Source organism: Pygoscelis adeliae, unplaced genomic scaffold (assembly GCF_000699105.1).
Source record: "Pygoscelis adeliae isolate BGI_AS28 unplaced genomic scaffold, ASM69910v1 Scaffold771, whole genome shotgun sequence".
Lineage (NCBI taxonomy): Eukaryota > Metazoa > Chordata > Aves > Sphenisciformes > Spheniscidae > Pygoscelis > Pygoscelis adeliae.
The window spans coordinates 47,879-65,999 of record NW_008824136.1 but is presented as its reverse complement, the minus strand read 5'-3'; the positions used below and the strand labels follow the sequence as shown (position 1 = coordinate 65,999).

The 18,121-nt window shown below is 38.0% G+C and overlaps 1 protein-coding gene across 1 annotated transcript; it reads right to left on the bottom strand.

Moving 5' to 3' along the window:
* Positions 1-3,439: 3,439 nt before the first annotated feature.
* On the bottom strand, positions 3,440-14,017 carry GBAS (glioblastoma amplified sequence). The gene is made up of 9 exons (XM_009334333.1): positions 13,857-14,017; positions 13,733-13,778; positions 10,788-10,882; positions 8,740-8,810; positions 8,195-8,335; positions 7,738-7,769; positions 6,388-6,482; positions 5,454-5,537; positions 3,440-4,659 (listed from the first exon to the last, which is right to left on the bottom strand). The coding sequence occupies exons 1-9, from the start codon at positions 14,014-14,016 to the stop codon at positions 4,595-4,597; spliced, it is 789 nt and encodes a 262-aa protein (XP_009332608.1). The 5' UTR covers position 14,017; the 3' UTR covers positions 3,440-4,594.
* Positions 14,018-18,121: the final 4,104 nt, after the last annotated feature.

Here is an 18,121-nt window from a genome sequence, read left to right as displayed (position 1 = left end):
CCCACATCAACCTATAACTGGATGCAAGCTAATTCATCAACCTTTAAAAAAAAATGGTCTACTGATTAAGAAAATACTGTGAAACTTGTCTAGTCTCTTCCTCTGCCTCAAGTGTGGATCAACCACCCTTGAACTGTTTGTGCTAAAAATAAGTCTCACCTGTTCTACGTACTTCTCTGAGCTTTAGCTAATGAATCCTAGTTTCTTAAGGATTTGTCTCTTGTGGCTGCAGTGTCTGATCCAAGAGGGTCCTTATACAGAACACACTTGATAAATGCTGCCTTTTTGTCAGCAAGTTCCTGACAACTCTTCGGAGGATGTCTTTTTAACCAGCTTTGCTGACACATCATGGTACTTTTATTTCCCTGGCTTATAAGAATCCCACCTCTGATAACGTGAAAAGCTTTACTAATGTTAAAACATATGTCACATCTTCCACTTCCTTCCATCCACGTAATACCATCACAGGAGAAAGATGGGTAGATATGACATGATTTGTCCCGGAAAAAAATCCATGCAGGCTCTTATGTTCTGGGCACTTACAAACAGTCCCAGTATTTTTCTGGAAACTGAAGATCAGGCTGAGTGCGCCAATTCTCTTCCATCCCACAACATGTTTCTCTTCCTATCTATGAAGTAAGTGATGTGCCTACCCTCCAAAAATCTCACACTGTCTCCACAAGATAATCACAGGTTTTCACAACTTGCACTAGATTTCCTTAATTTAATAAGATTAAATCAAGGTGCAGTGAGAGAGCTCCTGTCCAATTGTTTAAGCATCACCAACAAATAAAATAAATACTGGTTCTGTCCATTCTGTGACATCATCAGAAAGGATATAGGGGAAAGACGCGTTAACAAAGCCCCAGAGAGTGATGAATGGCAGCTCTCAGTGATGCCATCTAATGTTTTTAGGAAAAAAGCTGAGGCAATAATTGCTTGAAGTTACAACAACATTTAAATACTAGAGAAGTAGAAGGGTTAAAAGAAAACAAATCCAGAAACAAACTTCTGATGGCTTTTTAGAGAAAGGCAGACATATAAACAGCTATACTGAATATCTGTATACAGAGTTTAAAAAACTTCACAAAATCCAAGACAGACAATAGTTGGCAGGTTGCTCAGCAGAACTCTTCTGGGAGTATTAAAGATGATCTCTTTTAAATTCTTCCTGAGAAAAATCTCAGCCAACTCCAAGGGCAGCTCATGTACAATCATGCTTTTGTTTAGTCAAGACTGCATGAGTAGAACAAGTATAAACTCTTTCTGCTCATTCACTGTGTTCCTCTGCAATTCTACAGTTATGAAGCAGAAGTGTTTCTATTTGCTGCAGTTTTCTATTGAATTAAAAGGCCACTAAAAAAAAAACCCAGCAAACTAACATCCAGCTAATCAGCTATAGCTACAGGCCCTGATCCTACAAACACCGTGACACGCTTCATTTCAAGTATATGTAATTTCACTAATGCCACAGTCAGAAGACCGTGCAGGAGGTTCTGTGCCACAGAGATGTTAACATTCACAGCAGAATCTTCTGCCAGTCTGAGTGCTATGGAAACATGGCATTGTGCCAATGATTTCCCAAGAGCTCTTTAGGTCCTGACTGGTCTGAAAAAAAAAAAACCACCCCCCTTCCACTGGGCAAATATCAAGCCTGACCTCTAGTCCAGGAGGTAGCAAAAGGATTACTTAGCTTAGTCAGTAGCTAAGCTCTTTTGTCTGTAAAATACTGGAAAAAAATAGGAGGGAGTAAAGCAGCGTGAGGGAAGTTTCAATGTTACAACCAAGCTACCGATTTACCTGAACATATCCCATCACAGTACAGCAAAGTCTGGAGAGCAGCACACGTCAGGCAAGTAATACCTGGTCTTCAGGCGGGTCTCCTGACTAAGAGCATGGGGAGACACACCGCTTCATATAAAGCCTTTTATTTTAATGCGACTATCCAGTGAGGCAGAATTGCTTTAAGTTATATATTCAATTTGCATGAGGGGACTTCTTAAAAGAACAGTTTGCAGTCTTTTCTAGGAAGACTACAGGACAACTAAACTTGAGTTTTAATTGTGTCTTCATTACAGTGGAACAAGAATTGATAATTACCAGAGACCCTTCCAGGCATTGTCCCCCACTTTCCAACCACTGGAAAGTGACTTCAGTCCTGAACTCTACAAATTATGCTCTAAGAAATGTTGAATTATTGCTAGTCAAAGCAAGAAGGCAGACTTGGCCATGAAATTAAGAGGGAAAATCAGAACAGTGTTCACAACAGGGGAAAACAAACTTCAGAAAGGGCTCACACAAAGGGACGCAAGAAAAGATTGGCATTACTTATTTATCTACTGTGTTATATTCGGTGAGTTTATGTAGTTATCTGTAACTAAAATAACAGGAACTAATCTCTCTCTGATGACAACCAGAGCACAAGTTTGAAGCTCAGAATGACAGGAGGCACATTCATAATACATTACAACAACACTAGTGGGAATTCAGATCTTAGGTAGTGTATAAAGACTGAAGAGACTCGTGCCGTATGATATCATCCTGCAGAACATCCAGTTATTGCTTAGATTTCTTATTCACGCAAAACTTCATGGTCCTTAAACAACAAGAGCTCTGCCTATTTAATTCCTAGTGCTCCTGGCTGAAGGTAAGAAACACGGATTGCATCAGAACCCACAAAATCCTGTAACTCCAAAAATGTTTTTCACCTTTTGTCTCTGACCAAGATCGCTGGTTATGAGGGGTAGGTTACAAGGACAATTCTCTAGGAACAAGAAATATGGGACAATGGTGGGAGAAATAACAAGGGACGGAAGCTGATATTGTCATCCTTTTTCTCTTTTTGCAGCTAAACAGTAGTCCCAGAAGTCTGGAAAAATGACAGCCCCAGATGACAGTACTGCTCATGACTGATTTACAAGAAGGAACACCTGAGATGATGTACTTGGCCCACTGAGTAAGCCAAGCTGAGAACTTTCAGCTAATATAGTACAGAATTTTACTCAGTAAAATCCCATAATCAGTTGACAACAGGAGGAAAATATGAAAACAGACAAGAATCAGATCAAATATTGACTTTGTTCAAGATGAAATTCAAGCAAAGGCAAGAGTGCAGTGTATTTCACATGGGAAGAAAAGAAGAAGTCAGAGCTGAAAAATTAAGCATAATTTGTGGAGAAAAATCGAAAGGAAAAATATTTTGTATTGATCACCACAGCACTTAGGACCTCTAGAACACTTAGCAAAATGGGATGTAATGGAGATACTGTAAATTCATTTTGGAGGAGGAGAGCAGAATACTGGGAAATGCTGTCCCTGACACAGAGAAGTGATATTGGCTAACTAAGATGAAATATTCTATGCAATTATTCATATTTTCCGTAATAAACACTGCAAGATGAGAGAAAACACAGGTGTTGCAATACATATAAGGTGCCAGTAAAATGTGAAAATTAAAAGGATTTTATTGACTGATATGTTCTTCCTGAAAACTCATTGAAATGTACAAACTGGACATCAGTAACTGATTTGTACATTCTGTATGTTACACTGATTCTTGTAGCCACTTTAAAGAGAGAATATTATTTTCACTTACAGGATGTTCACATCATTGCAGACACCAAAAGTGTTGACATTTTCTAGTCTAAAAGTGAAACCAAAATAGAACTGGACATAATGGTACACCGCTTTATGCCAATCCTATTGACTCAACATGCGCCAGTTTCACACATCAATTCATAAGTACCTACTGTACAGTTAGTGAAACACCCGACCAAGCATATGTCTGAAGTCATGAATGCTTATTAAATTAAACCCCTTTTCCTAGACTTCCAAGTTATTTGTAGAGATAAATGTATTTAACTGAATTTGATTCCCTGCAGAATGTTCAGACAACCACATCTTGTCAGTATCTCTTTGAAAACTGTAGGTCATACTTCACAAAATTAATTTCAGGTGTAGATATCTACACAAATGTGCAATTAGTTTCAACAGGCTTCAGAGTCCTTGCAAAACAGAATGCCCTATTCTCTGTCCATAAGCTATCACCTGACAAACAGTATTATCCTCAATTAATGACTGCCTATTTGTAAATTTAGAGCTACTTACTGATTTCAGGCCTGCTAGAACAGCTAGGTGTATTTCAGAGCTGCCTGAGGGCTTTAGAGCTTCTAATTTCAGAACTCCCACGTTTGTTTTTAAAATCTGCAGTCATTATAATGCTAACACAAAGACCACAGCAACTGTAACGCTCCATTCTGCTGCTGTTCCTGAACACCAGGCATTGCCTATGTAGCAGAAGATATTAAATACTGTATGCCATACTTAACCTGAGGAGCTGTCTCACAGAGGAACTCATGTATGTCTTTGTACTTGTTTTCAATTAACCAACCCTTTAATTACAGTCCTAGATTTCTTTTTTCCTGGTACAATCCTAAGAGCAAAACGTCATTAGATTCTGAAGAAAAGAGGTCTCTTTTATAAGCTCAATACAGTACTTTTATATTTCAGACTATGATATACAATGTATACCATAAATTAATTTAAGACAAATACTTGTCACTTTATCTATGTAGGCACAAGTAAATCAGTGACTTTACTGAAGCGGAGAAATCTTCAATGGTATCATGATTCTGGACTCCATTTCCTGAATAAGGGGCACTGAAAAAAAATTGAGACAGGGTTTAATTTCACTAACAGAGATCATTAGCAGTTCTGCACACTCAGTTTGAACAGGTATTATTGTCTTCAAATTACTCTCCTAACTAGTGCATGCCAAGTCATCAGTAACCACCAACATTCCTGCAACTGAAGCATAGTAGTTTTGAGAACAAGTGATTTTTTAATATAATCTGTCTGCTCCTTTGAAGACAAATATTTCTATTCCTTTTCACCATAATAAAGTTATCTTACATTTTTCTGGTATACTTCCTTTGAAGTGCACCTATGGAACCAAAATCTGACATGCTTAGCATACTTTTGAGAGTTTTGTTATGAAAGCTATCTTTGATCTCAAAGATCTCCTGGCTTCTACTTCCAAAGTCTAAATTCCCTTTTCAAAGGAATGCATTTAACAAGGCTCCCATATTTCATACCCATATCAGAGGTAATAATTTAATATAAAGATAAATTTCACTAGTGGCTCCCTAAATTTTTGGACACAAACTTAAGCATTTACACAAATCTGTTCTTCTACAGGAGAGGTGCTTGTATAAAAATTTACTATTAATGTAGCCATTTTCTAGCAATTAGGAACTTTTCCAAGTTGGTAAGATCAATTGCAAAATTCACTTTGCAGCTTAGTGAAATGTCCCTCCTTTCCCTTACAGTAGAAAAACCGACGCACACACGCCAGAGATGCAAAACTTTTTATCATCGTGCCCTGTACTGAAAAACAAAAATGATGGCATGCACAAAAGTCTACCTCCAGCATTCCAATGAAGTTAATAGGTTACCTGTGTAATAGACTAGTTCGTCCCAGCCAGGTTTATGCCACGCAGCGTTCCTTATATCTTCTCTGGTTTGGAGATCTTTGTAAGCTGGTGAGGGAAAACAACAAGCACAAAGCTTAGAAGTAACTCCTTTTCCTTCTACACATGAATAGCTCCCTTAAAAGTATTCTCGTGCGTAATTAGGAAGCTGCAAACACTGGGAAGGAAAAAAGTCAGAAGTTGTTCTCCACAAAAAGGAAAAGCTCCCAAACCCAACGCAAGCAGAAAGAACTGGGGAAGAGAGAGAATGTCTTAGACACAGGTAAGACAGATAATGCAAAAGAGTACAGCTCTACACGAGTGGTGTCAGATTTTTAATGCTGGAATATAATATTCTGAATTGTCGAGATATGAAGGCAATACCGCATATTTTCTAAAATAAATATTAGACAATGAGTTTCTTCAAGTTGAAACAATCCTAACATGTGAAAAGCAGCTAAGCATTTGTGGAGACTAACACACAGAGAAAGCCAAAACACCATGATGTAGTAATGTAAATAAATGCTTGACTTTCCTTTTTGTAGGTGTGGTGTATGTGATGCTTGAAACTAAACTGTAAAAACCTGACCAGCATGAATAGGGATGGAGAAAAGAGATGGCAGGACATGGCTTGTCATGCTCATGTTATAGACAGCAAACAAGTAGTCCCCAATAAGAAAGGGCCATGAGAAACTGTTGATGGAAACAGAACAAAACATGAAATGTTCACTTCTGCTTGTTTGTTTGAAGAATAAAGTTACCTACACAAAAATGTAGAAAATCAACACTGTTGATGCAAAACAAAAAAAACCCTTTTAAGACATTCCTTTGCCTTTTGTAAAAACCTTGTCTCCTGGGCAAAGTCAACAGTCTGTTAGGGGCTGATTCAGTGATAAAAAAGCAGAGAACACAAATTTACCCCAAAGGTGATGAACCATATACAGCTGTCCAATTTGTGAGAAAAATCCTCCAACTGCTTCATTCTTATCCTGTCGGAAACGAATTGCACGAGCCCTACAGAAGAGCAAAGCAGCCGTTAAAAACAGCAGATGTGGGAAGGAAATAAGTGATAATTGAAAGGAAAACAGAGTTGAAAAGAAGCTGAAATGTTAAACAGCATTTGCAATACACTTCACAATTAAAAAGAAGAAAAAAAAATCTTCAATACACTGATTTTCAGCACTAAGTAATTAAAATATACCTATATATCTTGTTAGAATGAGTTTAAATTGGAGGCCTACAGTTTCACTAGACTGTGCATTAATTATTATTCAACGTTAGATTCAGTGTAAAGATAATTGCTGGAACAGTGTAAAGTGGCAGGCCATTTTTACAGCAGGTTCTTCTAAAACTAAATCCATGAGTTTCAGCCATATCGTCTTTGCCACACTCATTTACCACAGATTTTGTGGTAGCACAATACAACTTCTTTATTCACACAGACCTCTGCTTTGCAGCTGTCCTATGCAACACTCCATGATTTGTTGTGTAAGTAAGATCAGTATTTCTCTTAACTATAAATCTGTTGCATCTTCTAAAAGAGATTGGCTACCACTATAAATATGCCTATTATATAAAAATTCTAAATTCAATTTACTTTATTCAAATTACTGTAATTAAATAAATTATATTAATGACAATGACACATCTAAAAATCCAAGTCCTCACCTTTGTCAAAATAATTGAAAATACTCCAAATTGTTTAACTATAACCATTAGAATTGCAAGAACAGTGAATGTAAACTGAAAGAAACTTACACTGGTTTTAAATAAGACAAAATCAGAAGCATATACTCAACAGAAGACTGTCTCAAATGGTTTTAACCTTTAGATTAAAATACAAATGTGCTGCTCAATAGCTTTTCAAGAAGCAACTTGACTTTTAAAGCTTAAAAGTAAGTCAGCTTCTAGTGGTCTCGTGAAAGTTGTGAAAGATCAACATAGTCTCAAGGAGTTAACCGCCATCCTTCACTAAGCAGTGCTTTCTGCTGAAAATAAATGGTTTCTGCTATATTACAGCAAACTAAAAGGGTTATGTGAAGGAAAGCCAAACATTGGGCCACAATGTTGTTGGCACACAGAATTCCTCTTTCTTTCCTCAAAGGATAAATTAAGGGTCAAAGAACTATCTTACAAGTGGCATAAGTACAGAAGCAGGCCATTAACTGTGTGACTGAAATGCTCTGGTACCATTCTGCCACCTCCACTTCATGATTTTTAAACGTACGTCTCTCAAATAGGAGAATGCAAGTGCTAAAGCAACACTTACCAGTAATTTCCCCACTCAATCATTGTTCCAGGCTACAAGAACAAAACAGACTGTTAAAACTGTAGTTTAAAGAAAGTTAGAATACTTGGACAGTTTTCACAACATTTACATATGGAAAACACTATGTATTAACAAAATCACTTCCTTCAAGTGATAAGCATATTATATTAATCTGTAATTACTCTGTTTGCTTACTGAATTACTTCTTAGTCATTTGCCTGAAGTTTCCTTCAAATGAAAACACAGGGTTTTCAGCCCCGCAGATATTAGTATCTTGTTGGAGCCTGCCTTCATTTTGGACCCCACACTTTGAGAGCAACAATGACTCAGACATCAGCTTTGATAAGAACCAGATTTTTAAGATGAGGTCTGTTTTCCATCTACATTGTATAAACATGCTTTGAACATTTTACAACAGCACAGAGCTTAAAAAATAAAAAGAAAAATTTAAACTTACTCTAAGTTGATAGGATCTCAGTTCATAAATATTAGGCCCCTCTCTGGGAACAGGTTCATTCCAGAAACTAAACTCCAATAATAATTGGTTCTTGCGTGAGAGAAGCATGTTACCTCTTTCTTTGCGAAACTCTGTGAATTCCTAAAAAACCAATGTGATCATTGTCAAACTGTGCTTCAACAACAAAAAGCAGTATACCATACGGTGGCTTAGATTTTTTTTTTTTAATGCTATCTTGGGGTTTGGGGACATTGAAATCCTTTAAATTGTAAAGGTATCTGAATTCCCCTGGCATATTTGAAAATTTCAAGTGGCATGTTTACACAGCACTAAGTGCAAGTGTTTCATAAAGTGTTCAGATATTAAACCTTAGTATTTCTGAATACAAGAATAAACCCTTTTCCAAAGAGGTTTCTAAGTTTGTACAGGAAGTGATGAGATATTGAAGTAAAAGCAGGTATCCAAATGTGCAGTTTTTGCTCTTGACTATTCTTTGTTCTCTTCTGAGCAAAATAACCAATTCTAACAAAATCAATGCATTTTACCTTATTTTGACGGAGTTTACTCATGACCTCATTGAGAGCTGGATAGCCTCCCTCATATCTCCACAGATGAACTGAAATAGAAAAAAGAAAGCTTTTTCAGGGATGTCACAGACCAGCGCTAAATCTTATGGAATATCACAGTGTAAAATGCTCGTCATACTACAGAATTATACAAAACCAGAAATCAGGTAACAGGTTTAAAAATAGATTTTCATTAAAGAAAGCACTACATATTTGAACATTTTAAGAATAATGGAATCATCTGCTTTTGGAAAAGGGTTCTCTTGGAAAATTTTGCAATCTACTCTGAAGGTAACAGGGAAATTTCTGAAAGGACTTTTTGTTGCCATGCTAGTAAGACGTGATGACTTTACATGACTGTAGTCGAAATTGAGATTGAATTTAAGAGGGTGACTTGATTCCAAAAATGTGTTTTATACCAATTTCATCTAAGAGCAATAGAGGGCTGGACTTTTTAGCTCAGTAAATTACTCAAGCACAAAGAGCAACATGCTTTCTGTAGGACGTGAAAAATGATGCAAATGTTATTTTTGACGTAAACATTACATTAAAAAAAGCAGAAGACATCTGAACATGCTAGAATTGTTACAATTGCTAGGATTTTCCCCATAAAAACAATTTCAGAACAGGTATCTACATTTGAGTTTTTTCAAAGCATTCTCTCTTTAATAAATCATAATAAAACCCTTTAATAAATCATAACAAGATTTATGTACAAGCACTTAATATAGCAAGGCAACAATATTTCACCTCAAAGAGTCACAAAAGCTATTTTCTCTCCTCTAAAGCAGTCCTCTGCCTTTTCCAGGAGAGCGAACTGGAGACTAATGTAAGGCACTTCACTATGATAGCAGATTCATCCAGTGCGCCTACTTCCGCTGTCTTATCCCCAGGGCAAATTTGATATATCCACCTAATATTAACACAGCCCGGGCACAAGTACTGAACAAGTCAAAACCCCATAATCTGCTTTATTACACTGCTAGAACTGCTCCAATAACATTTTCAAGGCAGGCTATGGATGCAATTACAGATACAGTCTATGTTAATACGTTACAAAAGCAACAAATGAGACTTGGCTAAGATACTCTCACTTCAATTGTCTTCATTCCCTAATTTCCTTTCAACTTTTAGAATTGTTTCTCAGACATCGTTTGGTTTATCTACTGTTATTTCTTTGCGTTTGTTCAGTGTCAATATTGCAATATGCTGTGAATGCAGGAAAAATTAACGTGCACCTATTTTTCAATAACGAAGCAATGACATTGATACTAGCATAGCTCTAACAATAGAGCTACACAACAAACTACATAACAAGTATCAGTACACCACTCTGTATCTGTGGCTTCCCATTCCTTTTAATTTCCCAGAGGAAATTTTTCAGGTTTTCTCTCTACACTAGACTCCCTTGTAGTTACCTCCATAGCAGCTCCTCAGTAATTTCTAGTTCCAATATATTTTCAATCTGCACAGTTAGGCAGTATCCTTATATGAACATGAACAGAAGTATTTTTACTTTCCTCCAGTAAAGGCCTAGCTCATTGTCGAGTTTATAATGCAATCATTTTTTCAGATGGCATGAATGATTTGCATTTCATTGTCATACAGCAGTTACAGTACGAAAGTCTGAGTGAAGCTTTTATACTGGCCAATGCAAGATAAACTCTGTCTTTGTAAGCCTTTGCCTTTACCCTAAATATTCAGGAACATAATCTGTGCCCACAAAATATTACAGGACCACATTTTACAAGCATTTCCCAAAACTGTTAATCTACCACCTGGAAAACATGAAAGTGTATTAACAATAGGACAAATTTTAGGAATTAATGCTTTACTGTCAAACTCAACAAGACAAAAAGCAAGCACTGTAAATGTTAATATGAATACTGATAATTGATGCACACACACCCTCACTGTATACATTGCTAAAGGTTTACTGTCAACAGAGATGATTTAAAGAGAAGAAACCTGCCAAGCACACGTTTCACTTGTATGGTTTTACATTCTGTTGTACTTCTATCTCCTACCAGCCTGATCTTGCTCTCCGTACCACGTGTTCCAAGTCCCCACCAGTGCACATGGGTAGTGTTTTTCTTCATGAATCTTTGGCAGCACCTCTTGACTTGAAAACAAGGAATACAGACACTATGTTGCATTTCCTTCAGGGAGGCTACAGTTGATATGTATAACAAATCACCACACGTTTATCATTATGGTATGAAAATTCACAAGCTCTACTTTTCAGAAGAGAAAGCTGAAATACAAAAATCTGCTATACAGGGGAAAGATAGCTACAACACTATGAAAAATTAAGGTAAGTGTTACCATTTCTTAGACTGTATGACAAATACACAGCATGGTAGAATTCTTTCGATGCAATAAATTATGTCTATCACCTAAAAGGTTATCCAACACATTAGTAAAATAAATATCAGGATATCTCACTTACAGAAAATGCAGCCTAACTACATGGGTGATGTGCTTTAGGAAAAGCTCTTTATCAAGGGAGGTAGAATACACAAAAATAGGAAAGGACAGTCTTCTGTACCAGTTATAATGGTATTAATTCTGTTGAGCTGAGTGAATAAAAACAAGTACTTTGATAGATCAAATGATGATTGTACTTCATAGTATGCAGCCTTCTTGCTTTCTACCATTTCAGAAAGTGGTCTTAGTTTGAGGCAACTTACCCACTAAAGCATACACTGAAACTGCTTTAAAAATACCTCCAACACAAAATTTCTGTTTGACTATTTCCAGTACTTCTAACATTTTTTCAAACTTTAAAAGTAGCCTACATTAGCATTAGGAAATTAAGTTTTACCAATTGCTAACTCGGTTAAGACAGCTTTCATTGCACTGTACTTTGATGAATAAGTCAATTAATCTGATTGAACTCTGCCTTTTAATATTTTTCCCTGAATAATTACCCCTCTTACTCAGTTTGGCTCATAGGCAATGAGTTTCTGCACAATATCAAGTAATAGGAAGTAGGCTGGTCTTGGGCTGACAGTCATTAGATACGAGTTTTCCTCTTGATTCTGCCACTGACTTTCTAGACAACCTTGAGCAAATCTCATTACCAATTTGTACCTCAATATTTCTCACTACATAGTGTAAATAATATGATAGAATGACTCTCCAAGGATATTTTCAAGGATGTTTCACCATCAGTTCGTTTTTGCAAAGCATAAGGAGATCCTAGAAAGGCAGCTTTAAACAGGAATGTTGAATTATTACAATAATGCTAAAAATATATTTTGTTGCAAATTATAGAAAAAAATGCCCACAGAATACGTTATGAACACCATCTTTTTCCTTTTTAAAAATAACTGTTCCTAATTCTTCAGAAGGGGTCCTTAACCACAGTGATTCATGAAGTAGTCTCATAATTGTCTTAATTACATTTTTTCTTTATTAATACATGATGACTAATCCTTATTCTGATTTGATACAGAATAAGGAATTAACCTGTTCATCTTTAATTTAGGGAGAAGAAGGAGGGAAGTTCAAGAGGCTTAGGTTTTTTTATTACTCCATTCTTATGTTTTCTCCTTCCCTGGAATACTTAAATTTGCTTTGGTTTGGAAACAATAAATCTAAACATCTTCATCCGATTACTGTCAGCAGTTTCTTTCTTTGCTATTGTCTCTTTCCTTGAAAATAAAACACTGCTTTCACTCAACATTTAGGTAGCTCGTGAGATAATGCGGAGATGTGGTTCCCTGTCTTGTATAATGGGACATGTTCATATTAAGCTTTTAAACAGAAAGCTGGCTGAATGCTAACTGTGCTTCTCTGTGTATCTATTCTTTAAAACAAAAAAGCTAAAAGTACCTTATGATTCAATGTTATTCTAGTGGATTTCTATGTTTGTATAGCAAGGAAAACAGTTTTGGGTTAATTAGCCCCATTTCAAAGCTGAACACATGAAGGCAGAGAGATGTTAGACGACCTACACATGGCTGTACAGCCAACCCATAACAGAGTCGAGGACGGGAGTTGTGAACTTCTTCCCCACCCTCCAGCCCAGCTGGTGTTCTCACCAATACACCACACTTAAAAAATTGGTTGCAGTAGGGTATCATTATGCTAGGAATGTTTTATTTAACTGACAAGACGATCACTATCAGTGAGAAAGCACTGCTGTTTCGAAACGTGTGAGGCTCACTACATTTCCAAATTTAAACATACAGTTCTTGAAAAGACAGTTGTGGCTCCAGAGGAGTGATTGTGTAGGTAGAACAGGACTAATGTTTCTGCAATTTTGTCCTTAAAGTAGGAAATTTAAAATGTTACTAATGCATACATTTTATAAAGCTGTAACTTTTTGGAAAACCCATAACAGTACTGCTCCCTTGGGAGGATATCACTCCAATGCAAAGATCCCATCGAAGGATTTGCATAGCTCTTTAAGAGTAGATCTCAGTAACATTATTTTTGTAGAAGGATATAGATGAGCTGAGAGAAAAGTCAATCCCTGGGTTTTTAAAATCTCCTCAAAGTTATACTTCAATTTAATATTGGCATGTAGTTTTACTTACCGGTGATCTCTCCCTTTCCTACCTGTATGCAGACGATAACCACCCTCAACACATTCTTACGTGGCAGCTGGAGTGGGACATGCTAGCATACCAGGATCTACCCGCATGGACCAGCAATTGTAAGACAACTAAGGGATGGGGGAGAGCTGTTCCAACAAATGTCACCAATGTTTTCAGAAAAGGCATCATCCTAAATTGCAGCTTAGGAAAGTGACACCGCCAAGAGGGAAGGCAGGGGGTGAACTGAGTAAAGTATCTTTTGCCATTTCCCTCCAAGAATAACATGATCTATTTATCATCATACCCTGAAAGTAAAAGCAGAATTTTTCTACCTCCCCTCTAAATAATTATGATATTTGCCAATTTTCAGAACAGCTTGTGATCAAATCAACATATCTAAAATGTGAAAACATCATACGCACACTTACCAAAGCTTGTTGTAGGCGTCTAGACATTCTGGTTTTACATTGTGAACTGAAACAACAACATTACGTGAGAAATGCAGGAACAGAATAAATAAATGGCAATGTTAAATATAAAAATATCACTCACTCTGTAGTTTATACAGACTGCTGGTCTCTCTTTTGGCTAGAAGGTTGGAGTGAGCATCTTTCCTTGGATCAACTTTGCGAACAAATAGCGATTTTAACCAACTGTCTTCACGAGGTCTGCTAGCTGAAGATACCAGCCCCCTACATATTAACAAGTACATTATACTGTCACTGAGCGTGTCTTGAAAATGCCCACAACACAGGGAAGATAGGCACTATCAAGTTTAATGCAAACAGTATCATAACACACAGTTACATACACGTCTGTTACTAAAACTTTCCACTGAGCCACTTCCTAGCAAGGTAAAGGCAGTTTTTCCCCCACTGAGATTTACGCCCTCACAAACCATTTTACTTGACACAGAGCTGAACAGTTAACGGTACACTATTCACTTTTATTCTTTGTGCACACGGCAGGGAATGGATGGATGGCTGCTTTTGCTGCCAATTCATCTTCTTTTTAATCAAGTGTCTTTGCTCAAAAAGGCTGGGTCTATCCTGAAGTACACAGACGAGTGAAAAAGAGCAAGTGTGCATAAGGAAAAATTGGTACAGTGTAAATAGGAAAGTAACTGCCATATGTTCCTATGTTGCTTAAATATAGCTCTAAAAAAGGAAAAGTTAAATAGCACATCTTTCAAGAGAAAAAATATAATGAAAGTCTAATTTTGGAAAAATGACGAGTGGCAGGAAGCAAACAGCCTGCAAATACTTCAATTCCAAGTTCTGGCAACTGTACTACGTAGGGGTACAGAACCACATTCTTTGTACAACATTCACAATTTCCCTTTCTTTGAAACAGAAGAATTTCACTGTCTTTTTTTATCTAATCTTTATGCAGTTTCTGCAAGTACACTTCCGAAGTAATACCACTTCCCTTTATACCACAGAGTACACAAAACATTACACTTGATAACTGTGCTTTTTTAAAATAGTATGTTAAAGGAATTACCCTTCTCTTCTCCAGCTCACAGAAGACCCATCAATCACCAAAAATTGTGCAGAACAACAAGAAAGGTGATGTATTTAACTGATTCTCTACAACATATGACAGAAGATCCCAAGCTCAAATGTTTTTTCTTCTTTCTCGTAAGAAGCACTTCCTTCAATTTGCCTCTTTTTGATATGGGTTTCTGCTGAAATACTAAAATATTTCTCTGACATACTAAAAACGTGGCACTACAGCTGGAAATTTAAACCTTTTCCTGCCTCGCAAGTCAACTCTTCACCATTAATTACTGACTAGGGGATCCAGCTGATAGCTATCAATCTTCACCTATAAAGCTGTCTTCCAGATAATCAAGTTTGTGACAATCATTTGTCTTATAATTTGCATCTCAACTTCCTTTGGGAAAAATATCTTCACAAACGTGCCTGTCTGTATTACACAAAAGTAGTTCACACTAGCAGTGTTTTTCAACAATCAACCTCCTAATGTCTGAAAATAACATAATGAACTGGTTCACGCTGTGGAAGCAGGATGGAGGAAAGGAAAAGTATTTCATGACAGGGAAACAATAACAACCAGAAGAACAACTGCAGCTGAGATGACCTTCAATGTTAAGAAGTAATTGGTAAATGCCTTATTGGTGTATTTATTGAAAATGTTGCCTTCTTTGGCCCTAGGCAAACACACAAACAAGTTACTGTGCTGAAAGCTAAGCAGCTATTCCTGAGTACAAGCATTTAAAAGGGAATTCCACAATAAGGCTGTTGCTAGAATAGAGGGTAGGCAGCTGCCTGGAGTAGACGTATCTCTGATCTCAGCTGGAGGAGGCGAGGCACAGGTGACTGCAGTTGTGTTGTCACATCTATATCAGGTGCCACAGGAACACAAGCTGCCCCAGATGATAGGGGGTAAACACCACCTAATAAATCCAAGTTGTTTTAAAAAGCTCCCTTAAAGCACTAACGCTCACTGGACAGCAAACGGGGCTCCAGGAGACAAAACTCAATCCCAGTCCTGCAGCGCTCATTTTTTCAACTCAGACCTGTAAACTATCGCCATGTCCTCCCCTTTATTAAACGGAGTTAGCAAACTAATATTTAGAACACTGTTCTACGAGGATTATTGTTTGCAGCAAATTTTGAAGATGAAAGAGACAAATAATCATGATGCTTTTTTTGGGAACCAGCTTTATCAGCAGCAAGAGTAAGCTGGAGTTACAGGGATAATACTGAAAAGCAAATTCCTTTGCTATTAGGAGAGTCTCATGACTTGAATGTTAAACTGCACCTAAAACTGGAGGTATATTTAATTTTCAATACAATGAGTAATACATTTATGTAAAATCTTTTACCCAGCAATTGTAAAGTTCCTCACGAACAATGACCAACAAACCATGACTATCCATCTCAATATACACTTTACTTATAATAAAGAATGGTAACAGCTGAAGCTTAGTAAAACAAATATTCAGTGCACCCAACCTGAGATGCTTGGGCCTTATTTTTAATCCATATCCTTAGAGAAGTCCTACACTACTGGTGTCATTCTAGATACCCACAAATCAAGAAACCCTGAACTGATTACTGGTTCACTTGTGTGGGCAATATGTACCCAAGATTAGCTCTGGAAGAGTAGGGACTAAATTCATGTCTTTGGACTGCCAGTTGTCAGCATCAACCACAAATTAGTTCAAAACTAGTTCATCATCCAAAAGATCTACTTTTAACTAACTTCTTAACATTATGTCCCACAGTATTATAATACCTGTTCCAAGTAAAACAGATATTGGATCCAAATTGTTCCAAACCTCAAATACCGCTAATGAAAATGTGAATATACACATAGAATGAATGTAGACACACTATACGGAATTATCATCAAACTTCAGAATTTTTTATTTTCTGGGAACAATACTGATTAAAGAGAGTTTTCATGCCATCTCTTAAGGCACTGCCTGACTTTGCTAGCAAGTTCTTATCCTACGAACGTTAACTATAGGCTTACCTTTCTTGCTACAAAGATTGGGCTGTGAACACAAAAGGGTAACACTGAATAGCTTGCTTATATTAGATTAAAAATGACAGTGAAAACACTTCTATCCCACTTAGCTTCTGCTTTAGCACAAAATATAAACTGGGTGGGAGATATCAAGTCAAATATTTAGATTTTGTAGTAACCTATGTCTGCCTGGAAGAGAAAGAAAAACAACTTGTCTATAATTGACAGGTTTTGATCTGTGATCTAAAGAAAGTTTATTTGAAACAAAAAAAACCCCCAAAACACGTACATAAAATCTCACAACATATATTCTCCACAACTCTCCCCGTTCCTGTTTTAAACAGCTGCTTGCAGTGATGCCTTTAGTCTTGCACAGGGGCTGCTGCCCATTCTGAGGCTTGAGACACCAGCTTTCCCGGCTTCAAAGAAAGGGAGGAAAAAATGTGTGTAGATCCACCCAGCTTGGGTGCTTCTGTGTCTCCAGCACCCAGGGAGCATGTGTTGTCTGTTTCCTATACCCAAGAGACATGTGCACACATCTGTGCCCCGAGAGCTGTGTATGTGTGTATGCATCCTTGCCACCCAAGAGGTATGCATGTGTCTGACCCTTCACACACCAGATGTGGGCATGCAAATGTCTGCACCCCAAAATATGATGGATGTGTCTGTGCATGTGCCCTGACACCTGGGGGTTGTATGCACATGCACACACATCCCAGCTCCTAAGACAAGGATGAATACATGTGCCCTGACACCCAAGGGGTGCACACACATGCTGGGGTCCATGTGTAACCGTACATCATGAAGGCAGGAAGATGCTGGTGTGAGCAGTCATACACCCTGACACTGGAGGAAACATGGATGTTGGGTAGGGGTGCAACCTGGCACCTTGAGTGTGGAGCAGCTGTGCGTCCTGACACCAACGGGTGTTGTTGTGTGTGCAGCCATGCACTCCAACACCAGAGGACATGAGATGCAGTGTGGCCACGCACCCTGTTGCTTGGTGGAGTTGGGATGCGGAGTAGCTGTACGCCCTGGTCCTGGAGGGGTATCTGGGTGCAGAGCATCCATATACCCCAACACCAGGAATATACGTGTGCAGGGTGGCTGTGCACTCCAAAACCCGGCGATACGTGGCCGTGGGGTGCCTGTGCACCCTGTTGACCGCAGGGGTAGGGTGTCCGTCTAGCCTGAGCCCGGGGGACAGGCGGCAGGGGGTGGCGGGCAGCCCGTCCCCGGCGGGGCAGGGCAGGGGTGCGGCGCGGCGGATCAGCAGCGCGGCCATGATCCCCACCCTGGGGGGGACTTGGGGGAGGGAG

What these genes read in the sequence shown, in the direction of transcription:
- GBAS (XM_009334333.1), bottom strand. Translation starts at nt 14,016, where the DNA reads ATGTACTTGTTAATATGTAGGGGGCTGGTATCTTCAGCTAGCAGACCT. An exon ending in GACGCCTACAACAAGCTTTG is followed by an intron (nt 10,883 to 13,732) that starts GTAAGTGTGCGT and finishes CTTGTTTTCAAG; the next exon opens with TCAAGAGGTGCTGCCAAAGA. An exon ending in CGGAGAGCAAGATCAGGCTG is followed by an intron (nt 8,811 to 10,787) that starts GTAGGAGATAGA and finishes TTTCTATTTCAG; the next exon opens with TTCATCTGTGGAGATATGAG.